At 50.4% G+C, this 21,640-nt stretch overlaps 1 protein-coding gene across 4 annotated transcripts in view; it reads left to right on the top strand.

Annotated features, from left to right (window-relative positions):
* The window catches only part of CLEC16A (C-type lectin domain containing 16A), a 209,506-nt gene that overhangs the window by 29,883 nt on the left and 157,983 nt on the right, over positions 1 to 21,640 (top strand). For all 4 annotated transcript variants that reach the window (XR_014017681.1, XM_081257432.1, XM_081257433.1 and 1 more), the window contains exons 6-9: positions 778 to 901; positions 3,740 to 3,914; positions 5,333 to 5,386; positions 8,646 to 8,759. Coding sequence is in view for 3 of the 4 variants with exons in the window: in XM_081257432.1 (XP_081113558.1) it covers positions 778 to 901; positions 3,740 to 3,914; positions 5,333 to 5,386; positions 8,646 to 8,759 (467 nt within the window). In the remaining variant the exon portion in view is untranslated. The remainder of the gene's footprint in view (positions 1 to 777; positions 902 to 3,739; positions 3,915 to 5,332; positions 5,387 to 8,645; positions 8,760 to 21,640) is intronic.

Below are 21,640 nucleotides of genomic sequence, written 5' to 3'. Positions count from 1 at the left end.
TTCTAACCTGCATCTTTCTGTCTAGACGCTTCCTGCCCTAGCTCTCTGCCCCTCTGAGCAGCTGTCTCACCCTCCCAGTTCCTAACCCTGTTAACTGTTGTCTGTTTTTTGCCTTTCCTTCAATGACGATTCCCGTGTTCCTTATTCCAGTGTCATGTAAGTTAATAACTTCTGGTTTTCTGCTTTCTTAACTTATCCTTACATGCAAATACAGGAAACTTGCTTGAGAATGGTGTAGTTTTCATTGTAGTCTAGCTAAATGCACTGCTGATAAGTAGGCTTCCTAAAGCACTATTTTTTTTTTATTTTTTATTTTTTTTTTTTGCGGTACGCGGGCCTCTCACTGTTGTGGCCTCTCCTGCTGTGGAGCACAGGCTCCGGACGCACAGGCTCAGTGGCCATGGCTCACAGGCCCAGCCGCTCCGCAGCATGTGGGATCTTCCCGGACCGGGGCACGAACCCGCGTCCCCAGCATCGGCAGGTGGACTCTCAGCCACTGCGCCACCAGGGAAGCCCCTAAAGCACTATTAATGTCTACCTTTATTAATTGATTTTATTAATTATAAAAATAACATAAGAACTACCTTGATGAGTATAGCTTTCTGCATAAGGTAACCATTTTTAAGTATTTCCAGGAAAGACAGAAAAGATTCAGATTATAGTAGAGGGCTTTTTATTGTGGTTTTGTTGTTGTTGTTGTTGTTTTTAATATCCCCCAAGTTATATTTGGTAGCTTGACTTTTTTTTTTTCCCCTCTTCTTTTGTGGATTTTCTCAGTGGATAACCAGGCCATGCTGCACTATATCAGAGATAAAACTGCTGTCCCTTACTTCTCCAATTTGGTCTGGTTCATCGGGAGCCATGTGATCGAACTCGACAACTGTGTGCAGACGGATGAGGAGTAAGTGACCCCCCGGGTGCCTGTTAGGTAGACAGTGTGCTTAGGGGAGGATTCCGTTTTTGTAGAGAAAAAGTAAACACTAGAACAAAACTTACCCACCTGTGTTTTCACGGAATGTGGACTTCCATACTCTGAAAGGTTCTGCCCATTTTTCCACTTTTCATAACAGTAGGAAGTTGGAAACAACGCAGATACCTCCCAGAGGGGAATAGGGTAAGTGAATCCAGTACATCCATAGATGGGGTGCTAGGCAGCTGATAAAAAGATGAAGATGATCTGCCACTGGTGAATGGATAAACAAAATGTGGTATTTGCGTGCAGTGGAATAGTTTTTGGCAATAAAAAGGAATGAAGTGCTGACACATGTACCATGCGTGAACCTTGAAAGCATTATGCTCAGTGAAAGGATGCAAGGAACAACCTAGTGTATGATTCCACTTATATGAAATGCCCAGAATAGGCAAATCCATATAAACAGTAGATTAGTAGTTTCTAGGGCTGGAGGAGGGATGTGTGGGGGAAATGAATATACTAAAACACATTAAATTGTGTACTTTGGGTGAAGTTTTTGGTATGTGAATTATATTTCAGTAAATCTTTAAAAAAAAAATTAAGTTGGTGATGAATAGAAGTTCCAGAACAGGATTTCTCAAACTCTGCACTATTGATCTTTCGAACTAGGTAATTCTTTGTGTGGGGCTGTCCTATGCATTGTAGGGTGTTTAGCAGCATCCCTGGCCTCCACCCACTAGATGCCAGTAGCACCCCCTTTCCAATTGTGAAGACCAAAATTGTTTCCAGACACTGCCAGACGTCTCCCTTAAGGAAAAATTGTATCATTTGAGAACCACTGCCCCAGGGTGATAGCTTTGCACAGATCTGTTAAGAGGCACACCTAGATGGGGTCAGGCCGATGAAGGGACTCAGGAAGGAGGTCTCCTGAGGGCAGAGGGCTAGAGAGAGAGAAAATACTAGCTTCCATACTGGGAAAGAAGCAAGGCGAGGTGGATGGCAGATCTGATGGGGCATTTGGGAGGATAAGGACCCATATAGATATGGATAGTCATGGGTATGAGCCATAATGCGACACAACTCCAGAAAGAGCAGAAAGTTATACGAGGAAGGAAGTGATCTCCTGGTCCTCCCTGGGGCTCTGCAGTGAATGGTTATAACGTCAGTACCAGTTGCTGGTGACTGCTGGGTGGGGAAGGGTGGAGAGAACACAATAAAAGGAGGTCATTATGTAACATCTAAAATGGCTCAATCGCAAAATAGAGGTCCTTGTAGATTTTATAGAAATACAGGAGGAACTATCCACAGAAACACCTAAAAGAGTCGAAAACCGCTTCCTCTGGAGAGTGGGCAGGGGTTGGGGAGGCGAGGCCAGGAGCTGCTGTGTTTTATTATCAGCTCATCAGTACTATTCGATTTTTAAATCCATCTGCATGTATTACTTAGATTTTTTTTTTTTGGCGGTACGCGGGCCTCTCACTGTTGTGGCCTCTCCCGTTGCGGTCCCGTTACAGAGCACAGGCTCTGGACGCGCAGGCTCAGCGGCCATGGCTCACGGGCCTAGCCGCTCCGCGGCATGTGGGATCTTCCCGGACCCGGGGCACGAACCCGTGTCCCCTGCATCGGCAGGCGGACTCTCAACCACTGCGCCACCAGGGAAGCCCTACTTAGATATTTTTTAAACTAAAGGTTTCAAAAGTGAAGTGCATTAAAGATCCTGCTGAAGGAAAGTGAACACAGTAGCTTATTAAGTGCGGGGGAGGGGTTGCAAAACATTGTGTATAAATAAATGTTCTAGGTCTCATGGGAGGTAGATTCATGGGTGCTCATTATACTATGAGGCTTTACGATGTGTATTTGCTATAAATATTTACTAAACATCTTATTAAAGCATAATAAGGAATAATTATCCAAAATTATGTAAAAGAAGCAAAAAATTTTTTTAAAGCATATGTGATTAGATAGATAGACATGTAACACCTGCCTTTTAGATGTGACTATAGGGACGTGGAAATAACGTAATATTATCTGTTAGTGGTGGGACTAGGAGACTTTGATTTCTTTTTGCTTTTATTTCCTTCGTCTGTCTTCCACTATGACCATCTATTACTTGGGTAATAATCATAATAAAAATAAAAGGTCTTGTGGTAGCTAGATTGCTCTTTGCAGCAGATCACACTTTGGGGGAGGTGAAAGTGCCCCATCGGCTGTTTCAAGGCTTCGTCCTTGGCAGAGACCAATCCACTCTTCGGGCCTGGCGGCCCCAGTGCCTGTTGCTTCACTGGAAGCAGGCAGGGCCTCCTGGGGCTTGGGGTTGGGGGTCACGTCCTTGCGCTGTGCCCCCCATACAGACGGGGCCTGTGGGTCGGACGTGGCTGCTGAGGCCTGCTTCTCTCTTCAGAACTCCTCTGGAGCATTTTAATTATCGAGGATTTATTGTTCCATTAATGCTGCTTATCTTGGGAGCCAAGGGATCTTGCCACTTGGACTAGTGGCTGCTCTTGTTTGAAATGGCTTGCTAAGAGCTTCATTGGGTTTTGCTTTGTTTACCCCCTTTTGTTTTGGGCTGTTGTGGTGATGGTGGGGTGAGTTGTACTGAGGCCCCCAGAAAGTGGGGGGACCCCATGAGTCCCCTAAAATCGAATGCAGCAGACCTGTCCGTTCTCTCTTTCTGAAATCCACTGGTAGGGCCAGGATGGGTGTCTCTCGAGACTGGCTCAAATATTTGTTTGTGAATGAAGTGCCACCTGCGACCTAAGTCTCAGGCCATTGGTTCTAGGCTCTGAGCTTTGGCGTCCGGGCTGAGATGGGCGTTTCTCCCGGCAGGCATCGGAATCGGGGGAAGCTGAGTGACCTGGTGGCTGAGCATCTGGACCACCTGCACTATCTCAATGACATCCTGATCATTAACTGCGAGTTCCTCAACGACGTGCTCACAGACCACCTGCTCAACAGGCTCTTCCTGCCGCTCTATGTGTACTCGCTGGAGAACCAGGACAAGGTGGGCCGGGCTGAGGGTCGTCTGTAGGAGGGGAAGAGCAGTCACCCCAATAGGACGGGGCTTTGCAAGGGACCAAGGCTTTGAGCCTGAGGGAGATTCTTTTCAAAGCACGCTGGCTTCCCTTTCCTTTCCTCTTATTTCCTGAGAGGGGGTGGAAGGAGAGGGAGAGAGAGACACAGTATATGAGTGTGCGTGTGTGTGCGCGTGTGTGTGTGGACTGTAAATGAATGAGAAAAGATTACTGACATCAGAAGGAAACAGGAAACCTCTACAGATTCAGGCTTTTGGTTTCTGTGCATCCTTCTCTTGAGGTGTTCTCATTTCTGGTAACTTTTTCGGATAGTTGCCAGAGCTAATTGATTTGGAAAAGATCCAGCCAGCCACAAAACGTGCACAGGATGGACAGGAGGGGATGGAGCGCACCTAGGAAAAGAAGCACTTGTGGGGATAGAGCCTGTTCAAGTGCACATCCTCGGATGCCCTCTCCCTCCTCTCAGGGATGCTGGCTCAGCGGGTCTGGAGTGGACCGGGAACCTGCCCCGCAAGTGATTCTGAGCTGGTGGTTCTCGGTGCCCCCGTGAGAAATGCCACTTCGAGGAGGGGAGACCTTCGGCCAGTACCCCTAAGAGTTAAGGGGCAGGGGCCCTGGCAGGAGGCGGGACAGAGCCAGCTGGTGACTCTGCAGGGGCAGAGGCCTCTGCAGATGTGTCCCAAGGAGGTACAGCTTTCTTTTTGGAGATGGAACATGGGGCTTCTTGTTAAAAATAAGTGAATAAAAGAAAATTGCAACCCTAACGAGATCTGCCAGCTGCAGCTCTGGGAGGCAGAGAGAAAGCACGGGAACTGGAGTTTTCAGACGTGGGTTCAAACTCTGCCTCTTCCCTTTCCTCATTCTGTGACCTTGGATGAGGCAGTCAACCTGCCTGAGCAAAACGAGGGTCTTGAAGATCCTCACAGGGTTGGTAGGAGATGGAACTTGTTGAAGCCCAGTACAAATGAGGGGCTTCTCAGAGGCCAGAGTGCCCCAACTTCTCCCTGCCTCTCTCCTGAGAACAGGCCCCTGGGGCCTCTCCTGCTGGGCTTCGGGCTCTCGGTGCCCAAGCTGGGGGAAATTAACATTCTTGGTAATTTAAGGAGCTAGTTCTTCTCTCAAGTCCAGCCTCTAATCCGTGACTCATGGTGAAAGATTTCTCAGGTGGAAGAATAGTGGCCTTGCAAATGGTATCGGATAGGATTAGGTTGTGAGCTTATTTTGCAGGGTGGACTTTGCCACCAGGAAAGAAGAATCTTAGGGTCTTGGAGGAAGTCGGGGTGCTGGGCGCTGCTCCTTCAGACAGATGGCTTCTGGCTTCATGGATTTTGTGCTGCCCACATGTGTAACCCAGGTTTCTCTGTCTCTTTCCCCCAACCTTCACCAGGGAGGAGAACGACCGAAAATCAGCCTGCCGGTTTCTCTCTACCTTCTGTCCCAGGTACGTCTGATCGTTCACCTGTGTCCCCACCACACTGGGGGTCCTTGGAGTGCTGCTGCCTTTCAGAAGTTTCCCAGGCCACATTGCCCCATCTTCTCTCTCTGTGTCCCCCATCTTGAAATAAAATAACAACACTGAGTAGAGGTGCTACGTATCTTCTTCGTGGCAGTACTTGGAAATTTAAGGAGAAATAAATCAAACCTGACACATATGTAGTTGGTTTCTACTCTGGGGCCTGAGGTTTCCAAAACAAGCAAGGAGTATCCTAAATACCCTGGAAATGTGGGCTGGGTGGCCCCTGTTCTCGGCCATATTGAAATAAGCCCCAAACTGCAGGACCCAGTGTGTGTACACACACAGCAACCGTGGTTTAACAAACTTCTACTAATGAGGCTGTTTTTAAAGGCTTTTGTCATGGTTCTAGTTCCCAGATTACCTTCTGGAAGGTGTCTTGTAGCAGCCTTAGTGCCCAGATTTGTGTCTTGAGCCAATTTGTCTTCCTCCCCCTCTTAAACAAGTGTGTTTCCTTCTCGTAATTATATAATATTTACAAGAAGGGAAAAACTCCATGGTGACCCAGTTACATAACTTTAAAAATATTTTTATTACAAGCAGTCCAGACTCTCAGGCCATCTCATTAGACTGTCAAGTAGCCAGACGTTTGACCAGAGCTCTGTTCCCACTTTTGCAGTGGCCCAGGTATTTATTTGCTTTGCTGAGAGCATGTCCTCCTCACATGGTCCCTGGGCCGTTTCGAGTTTGAGGCGGGTCTGTCTCCTGTTGGCCTGAGAAGAGAGATGCAGACCCGGCCTCTTCTCAGTGGCCGGGCCAACCAGGATCCGTATGTGGCCGGCTCACGTTGCTCCCGGAGTCTTGTTCTGGGGGCTCTGTTTGCTCAGAGCTGCACACCGACTCCTGAATGCCCCTCTGTGCGATGGAGCTCCGTGCAAGCCCCAGCCCCTCCTGGCAGCAGTTTCCGCCGCCTCATTACAAATCTGCCAGCTTCTCCTGCTTGGGATTCTGGGAGTCTGGCAGGACCCGAGCAGGCCAGATGCTGAGCCACAGGAATCCCATGGCAAGCGCCCCCAGGACCCTTCAGCTGCTGGTGCACCCCGAGGAGCACGGGGGTCAGGACACACTTTTTCTCCAAGAACCTATTTCTCCTGCTTTCCTCGTGAAGGACCAGCAGCTCAGGCACCTAATTACTTGTTTCAGTCTCTCACAAAAAGCATTGTCATTGGCCTTCCTCATCCTGAGTAAAGGGCTCTCGCTCCCCTGCATTTCTATGGAGCTTTATCATCACGTTGCCCGAATGTGTGAAAACCTCGAATTGGGTATAAATCCCGGTCCTTAATTAAACTCTACATCAGAACATCCTTACAAATTATTTTACAAGCATCGCTACTAAACCAAGAAAATTCACATTAACGATGTTAATTTGGTGTGACAAGGATGCTGTCCACCTGAAACTAAACCACCACTGGGGACAAGAGCGTGACTCGGACAGGCTGGCCCAGCCTTTCGAGTCTGGCCCGCACACGCTTCCACGTACCTTGCAGTGACCGGCCCTCCCCAGGCTTTTCTCCGTCCAGAGCCCAGGAGGGAACGAACACCATGTGTGTCCACACCAGCCTTTGTCACGCAGGCCTTAGCAGGTGCTCACTGAATATTTGTGGACTGAATTCCTTCGTCATCATCATAGTTACCCATGCTTGAATGCCTGCCGCAGCCCTGGACATGGGCTAACCCATTTGGTCATACTGTCTAGTCTATGATAGCATTTCTTTGGTGTTTTAAAAACAGGTGTGCTTTTTTTGTTGTTTTTAGGTAGGTATCACATTTGTCTATTCTGCCTATACCTTTAATCTGAATTGTATTTATTTTTTTGAACAATATATTCACCCTACTCAAACTACAAAATAACATGTAGGGAAAAATCTCCCTCTTACCTCTGTCCCCCACACACCCAGTTCCGCTCCCCAGAGGCAGCCAGTGTTTTAGTTTACGTCTTTCTTTTTTTTTTTTTTTACAATATTTTTTAAATAATTTTTTTTTTTAAGTTATAAAGTTCAAACAGGTGAAAACCAAGCTGCCTTTCTACTTTTGTTCAGTCTCCTGATTTCTCTCCCCAGAGACAGCTATAGTTACAGGGTCTTCCCAGGTCCTTTCAGAGACGGGGAGAACTCTGCCAGGGATTCTCAACTGGTGGCGATTTCGCCCCACCCCGGGGGACGTCTGGCAGTGTCCGAAGATATTTCTGATTGTCACGCCTGGGGGAGGGGCTGCGGCTGGCATCTAGTGGGTAGAGGCCAGAGATGCTGCCAAATACCCTCCAGTGCACAGGACAGCCCCCCACAGCAAAGATGTATCGCCTGACAGTGGTGCCAAGGATTCAAGACCCTGTTCCCTGTATATATAAGCAAATACAAATGGGCGCACACACCCTCTGATATACAGATGGTCGGTACATCCCACACTGCACTGTGGTACCGTGTTGCCTTTACATTTTAAAAGAAACCAGCAGGTGTGTCTGAGCCAGCTTTGCAAGGCGGTTTTGGTACCCTGATTCCTCAAGCCATTCCCCTGAACGCTGGGCAGCAGGGTGGGGTGGCCGGGCCATCCCAGACAGCCCAGCACCTTCTGATGTTGCCTCCTGGCACGACTCGATCTGTCTCTGGCCTGTGCGGCTTTTCCTCCCCATGGCTTCCACACCTCCCAGTGCTGCCCTGGAGTTCTGGTGCGCTCAAACCCACCGCAAGGGTCAGAGCTCATTCCAGGGATGGGATCTCCGCATAGGCATCCTCTGCCAAGTCCTTGATTGGAACAGGGCTCGCCAGCCCCTTCTTCCATGTAACCGAGGTGCTGGGCCGCTGCCTCCTCGTCTTATCCTAATTGGATTTGACACTGAAATGCCTGTGGAGAGGACGGAGGGTGTGGGTTTGGCGCTCCCTTCCCACATTGCTCCACTCCAGCCAGATTTGGCTGCAGCCGGCCTGAGGGACAGTCTCGCTTTAATGCACTTCCTTCCGCCGAAGAAGAGCCAGCCAAATAGGTAACAGTCTGAAAGAAGGAGGGCCCAACCCTTGAAGGAGAAGAGTATAACTGGTTTCTCCCCAGTGTGACCCATTCTTTGGGTTTTGCGTCACCGGGATTGCTGCTGAGACTCATGTAGCCCAGCCTTGTTGTTTCAGATCAAGGAAGGAAGAGGTTGAAAGTCTGCACACTTTAATGTGCATCCCATTTTTTTTCCCCTCACCAGGTCTTCCTAATTATACATCACGCACCCCTGGTGAACTCATTAGCTGAAGTCATTCTGAACGGCGATCTGTCTGAGACGTACACTAAGCCTGAACAGGATGTTCAGAGAAGCTGTGTAAGTCATTAGTGGGGGACTGTCTCGAGACCCTGATAAAAAGCCATTGGTCATTTTGTTAATGTGTGTTTCTTTAAAACCAGAAACCAACATTCTGCTTATTACAGCACTGATGATGCATAAGCTGGTCTGGGATTCAGGGAACCTAATCAGTCTTGACATGCATACCCAGAAGAATCTGGGGTCGGGTACTAAGAGTGGATGTGACTGAGCGTACGTTATTGAACGTGGAATTGTCCTGTTCTGGGCCTCAGGTTGTGTATCTGTGAGACACCGTTATTGGGTCCGAATGAGAGAATACTTTGTCCGAGGCACCAGCATCTACAGAGGATGGGCAGGGGAGCATCTGTGAATGACACGGACCCCATGAGAGGGTAGTAGGGAGCAGTGGGGACTGTGACAAATTGGAGGGTGTATATGTCCTTTGTGAGCAGCCGTTGCTCACCCCAGCCTGCAGTTGTTCTGCGGGAACGTGGATGCTGTATTGCCAGGTTTTCTCATGTTTCTAGAGACACTGGAAAGCTGCATTTTTAGGCAGATACTCCCAAGTTTTAAATTATCACCAACTGTGGCCTAAACAGCATGTTTGTGGTTTGTGCATGTTTGTGCTCTGCTAAAGGGAAACCCTGATCACCAGGGTGATGACTTCTCCCGAGGCTTTCCCTGCTTGGCCCTGTGTCTTGCCTGCCTTCCCTCCTCCCATCCTGTTCACACACACACTGAGCTCCAGGCTACCTCAGTCCTGGCCCTGCTTGCTTTCTTCCCAGCGTGCCCTGTGCTTTCTTCCCTCCACACCTGTGCCCTTAACCCTACCCACTGCCTGGAAGGCCCTTGCTCCTGGTTCCTTCTCGTTAAAGGTCTTACCTGCTCTGAGCAGGCGTCTTGTCTGTCATTGGATCTGCTGCAGCGTAGGCTCCACATACACGTCTGAAATGAGAGGTGTTTACACAAAGGCCGTTTCCTGAGAGCTCTGTCTCTGCAGCCCGGTTCTCAGTCGGCACGCAGGTGAAGGGGCTGGGCTTACCCTTGGGCAGTCGACTCTGTGGTCATATCTGAGCGAGTGGGTGGAGAGTGATCCCGGAGCGTGAAGGGCCAGCACTGCATGGAGTACAGTTACAAGAGGCCCCTGCCCTTCTGGTTTTCCCGTGAACAGTGTCTTGGCTGGGCCACTGTGCTTTTTAAGGCTCATTAGAGCCTCTGAAAAGGTTTCCAGAAACCTTCTGTCCTCATTGGTGGTGGCGTTAGTTCAGCTGAATTGAATGGGGCCTTGTCATGGTTCTTGTCTGGCCTATCCCTTCTTTGCTTCATTCAAGAAGTATTTATTAAGCCCCTTCTTTGGCTCAGGCATCATGCCAGCTCTGGGGATATACACAACCTAGATAGCCCCTGTCACGCTGGAACTTTACAGTCCAGCAGGAGAGACAGATTTTGATTAAGCTTACAAACAAGTGTACTGTCTCAAGTCTTAGATGTGCTCTAAAAGGAAGGAGTAGTGTTTGGTGAGAGGATTTAACCTGGAAGTGATGGGGGTGACGAGCGATGAATAGGAAGGACTCCCCTAGTGGTCCATGTTGTGACAACACATGGCTAGAGAATGTGGAGCTGGCTTAGTGTTGATGCAGCTGGAGATGTTTCTTTGCAACTTTCTTAAACTCGCTTTTGCTGAATGAATGCAAGTAATGGAACGTTGAATCAGAAGAATCAGCAGGGCCGCCAGGCAGGGCTGCTGAGGACCCCTCCAGCCAGTGGGTCACCCTGGGCAAGTCGTTTTACCCCATTTAGAAAACAGCGAGTGTAGGTGCCACTCGGGAGGGCCGTGGTGAGGATGGGGAGAAGATAGATTTAAAGTGCCCATCAAGTGCTTGACAGGCTGCAGTCTGGCCCTCAGAGCTGTTTGGTTTGGTCTTCACAGTGTTTGAAAGAAAATTTTATGAATCGCCAACTTTAACATTTGGGAAGTTTCACATGGAAGTCCAGATTTCAGGATGGTCTTGAACAGTCAGAAGATCTGGTCCCGGTTGTGCATATGTTCCAGCAGGAAGCTTCTCTAAAGCCGCCCCCATCAGATGAGGCATGTGTCTGCCGTCAGATTTTCCCAGTCCGCCCCCACCCAGCCTGCTGCTAACTTATACTACATTTATGTTAATAACAGACCAGAATGGAGTGGGTTCCTTTGGACTTTGTTTTGTCACATGATTTCCAGAGCCCAAGATAGCTGCTAACGGCTCATTGCAGAATGTCTATAAGACCCTATAAGACCCTCGCTGCTGACGTTAGACTTGGTATTCCAAGAGGTGGACCCAGAGGTTGTTGGGGCGCTTGGGTTTGCAGGTTTTCTTCATTGCAATTCATTGACGTGCAGTTGCAGGAAATAATACAGAGAGATCCCTTACCCTTTCCCTAGTTTTCCCCCAGTGGTGACATCTTGCAAAACACTAGTACAGTGTCACAAGCAGGATATTGACATTGATACATGGGGGATTTGCAATTAGAGCAAAAGCAAATTGCAAGAAGTTACTGGTGACCTCTCAGCTTAGGATGCCCACTTTAGTTGAACCCTCTAGTTAGCGGGATTGTCCAGAAGATCTGTTCCTTTTCCCAGTGGCCTCCCCTTGGGACGAGTTCCTGCCTCTGCTGTGATAGATGCATGGCGCTCATGTGGTGGACGCCTGAACTGAAAATGAGATTCTTTTTTTTTTTTTTTTTTTTTTGCCGTACGCGGGCCTCTCACTGTTGTGGCCTCTCCCGTTGCGGAGCACAGGCTCCAGACCCGTAGGCTCAGCGGCCATGGCTCACGGGCCCAGCCGCTCTGCGGCATGTGGGATCCTCCCAGACCGGGGCACGAACCCGTGTCCCCTGCATCGGCAGGCGGACTCTCAACCACTGCGCCACTAGAGAAGCCCTGAGATTCTTTTGAGTGTGGAAGGAATTGCCAGCCCAAGTGAAAGTGTCAGCCTTCTACTTCCGGTTATTGCCTTTCCCTGGGTGCGAAGTTGAAGTTTGTCGTATTCTGATGACTGCAGTTGAAATGCGGGAAGAGTTTATCTCATCTATGAATTGTTTGACAATAGTCCTGGTAAGATTTACCTTCCTTCCCTCTGAGCAAGAACTGTCTCCTATTGTTTCCTGCCTAACTCGGATGTGGTTTGATCATGCTTGTTTTAAGTTTCTTGGTCTTTTTTAACCTACTTTCTCCTTCCCGTAATTTGTAGATAAGTTACTGGTATTGCTTCATTTTACCAGCAGACATTTCACAAAACCAAACCAAAATTGAAGAGAGAGAAGCAGAGGGGAGAGTAGAGTTATTTGAAAAGTCTATAATTTAGGGTTAAATTGAAAACACATCAGCATGGTTAGATAAATGTCTAATTGAAATTCATCTGTGCATTCAAATCATATGGTTCCTGCTAAGGGATAATTCTTGCTATAATTTTAATGCAGAGCAGATAGTGTTTCTTGTCGGGGGAAGCAGAGTAAGAGAACACTCATTCTGAAACTGCTAACATTTCATTATTTTTGCAAAATGAACATACAGATTAGATTATGGGATATGCATCATTACCTGTAGGTACTTTTTTGTTTTTGAAGGGACTTTTTTCATCCTGGGTTTCTGTGGAATCGCTTCCTTGGTTTTTGCATTCATTCATCCATTCCCTGAGTGGAGATGCACTGGTGCCCATGAAAGACACGACCCCTGCCCTCACTGGGCTTCCCAGCCCCCCTAGAGGACAGGGGACGGTGTCTTAGAGATGTCTGTGTCGCCTGTGCTGTCCCAGGACTGGCCGGAGATGCTCGGGGGCTCACAGCAGGCACGAATGACTCAGTGGGTGAACTGGCGGTGGGGTCACAGGGCTCTTGTGATATCCTTCATGACTCTTAGAACCTGACCCTCACATGCCACCTTCTCTTTGCTCAGAGGCAAAGAGAAGTGGGGAGGGAGTGGCAGAGGGGTTGCTTTTGGTGCTGTTCCACATTCTGTCTGGTGCTGTGGACTCTGCAGCCAGGCTGCCTGGGCACCTCAAATCCTGGCTCCGCATCTTACTAAGTGTGTCCCGGGGCAGGCTAGGCCACCTCTCCAGGCCTCAGTGTCCTCACCTCTCCAATTAGAGTAACAACAATGGGTTTTCGGAGAGGATTAAATGCAGCAGCGTAACGTGCTTATTCCAAAGTCTGGCAGACATCACAGCCTAAATAGCAGATGTTAGCTTCAGAAAGGTCTTAGTTTCTGAGGCTTTGGAACAACCCTGCATCCCCTACTTGGGACCTCCCTTCTTGGGATGGTTAACACAGAAGCACACTTAGTGTGCCCCAAAGGGAGGTGTCCTGTGACCAGACACAAGGGCGCAGAGGGTCAAGGGTAGCAGCCATGATGACTACCATGACGACAGCGGTGACGGCACCAGTTGTGAACGTTGCCGTGTAGTGCCAGCAGCTGAGCCTCTGTGTGCAGCTGGGCCTCCACCTCAGCTGGCCCCACATTCTACTCTGGAAAGTGCAAATTCTTAGCCAGCCAGCATGCATTCACGTGGTTGGCCGGCTCTGAATTCAGAGTGGGGACAGAATTCTGGGGCAGCATAGGCTTGTTTGTCCCAAAATGAGAACATCCGCCGTCTCTCTGTAGGCACCAGTTCAGCCAGTTGGGATGGTCTCCAGGTGATTCTTGGGGGATCCAGAAGGGTGAGCGCACACTCAAAATGTTAGCCACCGGTTCTCCACATGACACCTGTCCTTCCTGGGAGCTGGACCCTCTGTTGGCAGAAGACTCTGCTGGGGTGTGGTGTGTGCAGCTGGCAGCTAAGAAAGTAGCAGCCTGGCTTCTCTGGCTTGTGTGTTTGCAGAAGCAGAGAGTTCATCATTAGCTTGGGTCCCCGGGTTGCCAATGCATGGCTGGCTTTCCAAACCAGGCCTGAATCAGATGGCAGCAGAGCCCCCTGAGAATTGAATGCATCGGGCAGAATAGCCCTCTGCGGCTGGGATTAGAGTTTCCCCCATATCTTTTGGTGCCCCTGACCTTACCTGTGACCCCCAGGGTAACCAATGCTGGTTCCAGAGCACACATGTTCTTCTTCCTGAAAGTCGTAATCGGCTTCTGGGAGGGGGTTGATCGGGAACACCAAAGGGAAAAAATAGACTTGTATAAATCAAGGGCCTTAGCTGGCACAGTTGCAAGCACTCCCACAAAGAACTAGAACTTGTGTGTATTCTCCCTTTTTGCGGGGCCGTTGTGGTCTAGCCCATCATCCCTCAATGGGGTTATAGCTCCCAGGCGCCCCCGCTGCCTGCAGAGCCCTATGTGTGGCAGCGCTGGCTCGCAGGCCATGGGGGTTTGACAGAATCAGAGAGAATCCAGGGTGCAGCACATTTCACATAGGAACCGTCGCCTCTCCCTTCCTCCTGTGCAGAAGCAGGGGGCTGCACGGCTGATGGAAGCCCTGCACCGTGGAGGCTCACAGAGGCATGGCCTGTAGCCAGGGCCACCAGTGACTGACCTGCAGGGCCGAGGGGCTGGTCCTGGTCCAGGGAGCAGAGGAGGGCCAGGGACTCTCGGGGTGGCTACAGCCTGGGGGAGCTGACAGGGCAAAACACAGCGGGTAATGCGGGGGTGGGCACGGAGAAGGCTCTGTGACTCAGGCCTGAGCTGGCTTTTCTGTCTGCCCAGCAGCATGACACAGAACGGACTGGGGCAGCCACCAGGCTGGAGACCGCTCAGAGGGGGCTCGGAGGGGCGAGGCAGCGTCATACCCGGCTGAATGGAGACCTCCCCTAGTCTGCATTGAGCCATTGGTGGCTTCTTCCAGGTCTCGCCTGAAATCAGGAAAATCAAGGGTGGGGACAGGAAAAGGAGGCACCCACCACTTCTGCTGTCTGTGCCCTGGGGCTTTGTGAGCCTTTATCAGTGGCCAGGCCCCTTTGGGCATTTGAGTTTTTTAACTAGACTTTGGGTTCCTTGAAGCTGGGACAGCATTATTTATTCATCTGTTCAATACATAATTACTGGGTGTGTACCAGGCAGTGTTCTAGGACTAGAGAGACACCATGAACAAAACAAAGACCCCCTGACTTCCGGGAGCTTCTCTCGTAGTGGGGAGAGAGACAGGAACCATAAAACTATTAATGAACAGCAGAGCATGTTCTGATGTGAGACGTGCTCTGGAAGAGCAGCTGTAGTGAAGCAGAGGAGGGAGGGGGGCTGTGCTAGGAGGCTTGGGAGGGGTGCACTCCTCCATAGGGTGGCCTCACGGGGAAGCTGACATTAGAGCATAGATTTTAAGGAATTGAGGGAGCAAGTCATGTAGAAATCTGGGGGGAAGAGCATTTGCGCCAGAAAGAACAGCCAGTGCAAAGGCCCTGAGGCAGGAGTGTGCCTGGTGTGTCAGGACCGGCAAAGAGCAGCGCGGTGAGGCAGAGTGTGGTGGGGGATGAGGCCGGGGGGGGGGGTAATGAGAGTCCGAAGCAGGTGGCGCCTTTCAGGCCATCGGAGGACTCAGGAGTTTACGCTGGGGGAAGTGGGAACATCCTAACCTCAGGGTCCACAGTGTTTGGCATGCAGGACAACTTCAGTTGTCTTGAAATAATGAATCTCAACAGGGACAGCAAGCTCCATATCTCTAAGGAGCAAGGAAATCCCGTCCTGGTCAGGGCCAAAGTCCTCCATCCAGGAAACTGGGTTTTGCTCGGGGGTTGGGGGAGTGCTTCACCCGACAGGAGGCTGGGGGGCCGCACATGGATAAGAATAGGGCCACTCCAGTCACTCACTGCCCAACCTAGGACAAGTCAGCGTGGCAGGTGGGTGTAACTCTCATCCTGGAGGACAGATAGTGTGGTTGCCCCCGTGAGTTCTGAGTCCTGGCTGGCCTGAGATTGACTGCCCGCTGACCACTTGCTGCAATGCTCATAACCTCAGGGGACCGCCCCCCCCACCCCGGGAACCTCTAGCCAGGTATGGGGACAGATTCTTGAAAACTTCATGAGCAAAGAAAAAAAAGAAACCTGAAAGGGCTTTATTCGGGCCATCGGTATTGTTCTGGGTGAAACTTGGACTGTGGATGGTCCGTCCCTAGCAGGAGCAGTGCCCCTCTGTTGGGCACTGACCGCATGCCAGGCTGGTTGGCGTGCTTGCTCTCCCTCCTCCCCCACCTCCCGCCACGGTATTTCGGGAGCACCCACCCATTCCAGGCTGGCGCGGTGCTGCCCTCAGGGGCTGCAGGACAAGCAAGATGGACAGACGAGGTCCCTGTCCTGACATCCTGGTGGGGAAACAGACGGTAAACAAGCATGTCAACACAGATTTAAGGTTTGCGTCTGGGAAGACATGGAAAACAGCTTTGGGAGATGACAGTGAGGGAGGTGAGGTGACACTGGATCTGAGGATGAAGGATGAGGAGCTCACCTTGGTGAGAGTGGGGTGGTGGTGAGGGTTGGGATGGTCAAGGCTCGGAAAATGGTGGACCAGAGACCTTGATGGTTATGAGCTGGCTGTCTGGGATTGGAAGAGGGGCCGGAAGGCAAGCAACATACTGGATCAGCGGGGGGAGGGGGAACGTTTAAACCTTACAGACGAGGAGCACGCTCATCCACCTCCTTTACCGTCTCATTTTAGGCTCCTGATAACCCACGGAGTGAGGTAGTGTCATCATCACATTCTCTGCATGCGGAAGCCAACGCTAACTTAACAGGGGTTAAGGGGTCATTCTGTCATCCCCCAGTTGTGCGGGACTGCACGCATCCAGCCCCAAGTCCCCAGGCTGTTTCTGCTTCGTGCCCTTCTGCCACCATCCCCAGTGACGGTCTCCAGGTTAGCGTGAGATGTGGGGTTCTGGACCGAACATTTCAGGTCACTGAGAGTCACCACTATTTCATAGTTCATTATGTTTTCTTAGAGGACAAGATGTAAAATACTCCTCCTGAAGAAATACCAACTAAGTGCTTGGTTTGTCACTGTTTAATCAGAGTACAGGGTATTTTATTTTGCATGAGCGTTGAACATGCCTCTTCAATCATAAATATCTTGGGATTAATTCATCCTACAAGCATTCATTAGTTCTTGATGGAGTGCCAGATGCAGCATCAGAGGGACAGACTAGGCAATGCTAGACGTTGAGAGGGACAGAGAAGATGATCAGGGATGGGGAAGGACAGGGGATGAGGCTGGTCTCCTACAGACCCAGCAGCACCCCAAGGCTGCTTTCTAAGAAGTCCCAACACCATCTTGACGTGACCTGCGGGTCCCCACAGAGTCTGAGCACCGGCTGTGTGCGGCGCAAGGCGTCTGAGCTCCGAGAGGGCTCCGATTCCAGATAAATGCGCACTGCTTTGGGTTATGCCTCGGCCGCCACAACACTCCCTGATAATTGGCCGATCGTGGGGAAGAAAGCCACACTCCTCTTGTTAATGGAAGTGGCCTGTTACCTCTTCATGTTCCCCCCGCCATGGGTTTTATTTTCGCCATTAAGCTCAGCTGTGTTGCCCAGTCGCCTCGCTGATGTGGCTGCAGTTGTGCATTCTGGACACGTGTGTGGGCTTTGGCTCAGCAGCCCCGTGTCACTCAGGGTTTGGCATGTAGCACACGCACCCATACATCACCCAGGAGTTTATTCCGTCTGATGTTTGCTTGCTGATCACCTCGTTCTGGAATGAGCATAGGCTCGCTTGGCAGCAATTAGCGGCCCTGCTTCCCTGCAAAGCCAGTTGCCAAGCTTGTGCTGCAGTGCCATTGGTTACGGTGGGCGTAAACCTGGGTCACTGTGACCCCTGTGGCATTTGGAGCTCTGTGCATGGGAGACAGAAATGGGAAATAATTACACACTGTGCTCGTCCATAACGCCTGTCAGGTCAGAGGGCCACCCCGTGAGTGATGTGATGTGTGGACTGTCCCCAAGCAGGGCTACCTGCTCCTCCGGGCAGTGTGACCCGAGTATGGCAGGGCCTTTACATCCACCCTTCAGGGGACTGGGCTCGCGAGGGGAGGCTCAGCAGGTGCTTGTGGGAGGGAGTGAATGCCTGAGTGGGGCAGCAGAATGGTTGAGCACGTGGGGAGCGCCGAAGGTATACTTCCCGGGTTCAAACCACTGCCTCTCATGAGCAGTGACCTAGGGCAAGTCCCTCGCCCTTGGCAGCTCCCTCCTGCTTCTGTTGTTTGCAGGATCAAGTGAGTCAATATATGTCAAGTGCCCAGAGCAGCGCTGGGCACATTGCACATGCTCACTGGGTGTTGGCCATGGTTGTTATCATTACCTGAAAAAAATAACAAGAAAGCGCGTTACTACCTCTGGGCACCTCACAGGAGCCCTGCGGGGAAGTGCCAATGTGAGGCCCATTTGATACACATGGCAACTGAGGTCCGTAGAGGAGAAAGCAGCAAGCAGGGTGCGTGGGACAGCGAGCCGGACTCCGACTGCTCCAGCGCCCCCCGGATCCCACCCTTCCTTTGCGCCGTATACCCTGCAGGCCCAGAGGCTGGAGGTCAAGGAGGGGGGCCAGGGGCCCAGGAGCACTTTGGGGAGGTGAGTCTCACCCACTCACAAACCAGAAAGCCAGCGAATGGTAAGTTGCTAGTTTGATTGGTTTTTAAAAGTTAGCCCCCCTCCCCTGCCATCTCTTCCAGCCTAGTGATCTATTTGCCGGGGCGGGGGTGGGAGGGCAATATTCGAAGGTGAATAAATATTTCTAGAGTGCCCCTTTGTGGCAGGCGTCATGCCAGCAGTTTTGCGTTCAGCATCTTACTTCAGCCCCATGGCAGCGTGTGACAGAGCTGCTATTGTCCCTGTTTTTCAGATGGGGGAACTGAGGCTCATTTGGTCAGGTTCGCTGCTCGCTTGGCCAGCAAGCGGGTCTGAGATCTGGGCTCAGGTCTGCCCTGATGCTGCACATGTTTTTGTTAGCCTCATGACCTGCCTCCTTCCGTAGGGGAAAACCTGTCTCCTCGTTCTCAAGTCCCTTAGAAAGCTGTTTGAGCAAAAGGATTCTAGTTGCTTCCTCAGAAGGTGAGCAGGCTAGGGCCTGGGAAAGCCTGGAAGGTGAGCTCTCTTAGCTTGACCATTGTGACAGCTCCCACAGATCCAGACAGAATTCCGGGCCATGTCACCTGTCCTTTCCCTTACCTGCCCCTTCCAGCCACCAGTGTCTTTCTCCCTCCTTTTCTTCTCAGTCAGGATGCTGCCCTGGGTGGCCTGCCTCTTGTCCCCATGCTGCCTTCTCCCCTCCCCTCTGCAGCACTGAGTGGCACCAGGAAACCCACTCAGCAGGTTGTATGTGCCAAGGCAGGGGCCACAGACGCCTTTTCCCAGGCCGTGAGCATCACGAACTCCTTCTTGTACAACTGGCTAGAGAGGCCACCCGACTGGCTCAGCACCACCCCTTGCTGCTACCTGGGAGCTGGCCAAGCACACTGCGTCCCAGGGCACCACCGCTGTCACCACGTGCACCAGCTCCAGGTGGTCCTGGCCTTGACAGAAATAAAGGCGACTGTCCAGAGCTCTGAGCTGGCCTTCCAACCGTTCTCCTGTCCTCCTGAGTATTCCGGTGACCTGCTAACACTCAGGACTCAGACCAGTCATTTCCTTTGAAGCTTCCAAAGCTCCCCCCCGCACCCGCCCCTGTCCTGCCGCAGTTCCCCACTCCTTCCTCTGTGCCCGCAGTGTCCTCTGTCTCCTAGTGTCCATGTGGGACGCACAGCAGTACATCGCGGCTCCTGGCTGGACTGTGAGCTCCTAGCCCAGCGCCTGGTGTTTAGTCGGGGCTCAGCCCCCTGGCAACTGCCGCGAAGCCAGCTTCTCGAGTTGTCTGATTTGCTCCTAGCTTATATTTAGGGCATAATGACAATCTGAATTTACTGGAAATCCTCTAGCAAACATTTTTTTTTAATTATTTGATTTAATCGAACGGCAGGAAAACATTGAGAAACAAAGAGCAGAAATGGGACAAATGGAAAAAACACCAAGATACACTCAAATACAAACAGTAATTAAATGTACATACAGTAATTAAATGTAAATGGGCTAAACATGACAATAAAAAGGTAGATATTATCAGCTTGGATGCAAAAAATTGGGCCAACTATGTGTTGTTTATGAGAAACACGCTATAAAGATAAAGGCAGACAGAATGGGGAAATATATACCATTGCAAACACTAAGCATAAGAAAGCTGTTATGGTCAAAATATGGCATCTCTAGCAAACATTTTTTAACATCGAGGGATAACATGAATGAAGTGCATAAAAGTGCACTAATCTTCGCTGTACTGCTTGATGGCTTTGTACCTATGATTACATTAATGTGTGCAGGCGTCTCCCACTTTTCAAAAGTTTGCTTGAGGCTGCTTCTCTGTTACCAAAGACCACTTAGCAAAAGACTGAAAGAAATCTAAAGAGGATTTTCACTTTTACGGAAAAGGTGAAAAGTGAAAATAAGGTACAGTGTTGGTTTTGCAGCAGCCCTTACAGAGGCAGTGCACACCCCAAGCAGGGGAGCAGCCTCACCAAGCTTCTTCCCTGGAACCACACTCAGCACCTCAGCGTCAAACCCCTGTAGCTTTGTACTGTGTTCTGTGAGCATCTGTGCTTTATCCCCATTTATTTTGCATATCTGTTAGCAAGATGTGTCCTAAGGCAATTGCTTCTTGCTTTGCACCGTCCTGGCTTACAGAAGGTTTCATGGGAATGCTCTACTTTCAGATTGCGGGGGAAGCTTGTAATTCAGGTCAAGATAGAAAACATCTCTGGCATCCCATGCAGCTCCTTCTCAGTCTATAACCAGCACCCCACCCCCCTCCCACCAGCTAATCACCACTCTGACTTTCAGAGGTGCCTTTTTTAAAGTTTTTTATTTAATTGTGGTGAAATACCTATAACAAGTAATGCTTACAATGGATTAACCATTTTTAAGTATACAATTCAGTGGCATTAGGTACATTCTTTAAAGGTATTCTTTACATTTTAGTGGCACTGGTAATACTTTCTTGGGGTAAAACAACTGAATGATACAGAAGTGACTAGAGTAGAAAGTGAAAGTTCCCCCAACCTCAGTATCTTCCTCAAAAGGAACCACTGTTTTCAGTTTGTGTATCCTTCCAGACCTTGCTCTGTGTACTGTCATGCAAATATCTATCAACACAGGAAAACATGGTGTATATGTACATGTTTTAAGTTGATAGTTTTGTTTTTTAACTGTGAGCGGAATCCTCGATTGATTGATTGCAACTTGGTCCGGCCTACGTCAGGGTCTTTCAAAGGGCTGCACCCAGAACTAGTGGAGGACATTCCGTGTGACTTCGGTGGCATTGGTGATACTGCCTCTCCGTTTCCACTCAGGTGCCCGGGCCTTGCATGTTTCCGTCCTTCCTCCTGACCCCTTGCCCCTGACCCCTCTCACTGTCCTTGCAGAACCTGTTCTCAGATCCCACAGCCCCTGAAAGGCCTTAGTTATCGCTGACCCCTGGGGAGTCACCTTTTCGATATTTAACTTTGAAGCAAGGACCAAAGGTCGGAGGCGTGAAGGCTGGCGGAAGGCGTTGCTGGCCTTCAGCTGCCTCTGACCCCAGAAGCCAACCTGAATGTCCCAGCCACAGAGCCCAAGGCTCCCCTCCTGCATCCCCCACTCGGGTACCCGGCAGGATCTCTGGAGTCAGCAAGGAGGGCCCGGAGTCTCCACGCCTCCTGCAGCTCAGGCTCCAGGGCCCTGGGAGGTGAGCCCTTGGTGAAAGCCGAGCCTGCGGCCTTTGGGAAACCTAGACCTTATTTGCAGAAAGCTTTTCTCTGAGGCACGCGTGGTGTGCTTTCTTTATGAGAAGATAAACCCAAAGGCCTTCTGTTTTTTGACTCTGAAGTGAGCTTTCCCATTTCTTCTGGTTGACTCCATTGTGCCGGCTCTTCTACTAAGCGC

This window comes from Mesoplodon bidens, assembly GCF_964165515.1.
Source record: "Mesoplodon bidens genome assembly, chromosome: 15".
NCBI lineage: Eukaryota > Metazoa > Chordata > Mammalia > Artiodactyla > Ziphiidae > Mesoplodon > Mesoplodon bidens.
Note: the sequence above shows the minus strand (reverse complement) of the source record. Positions and strands in the feature narration are given on the sequence as shown.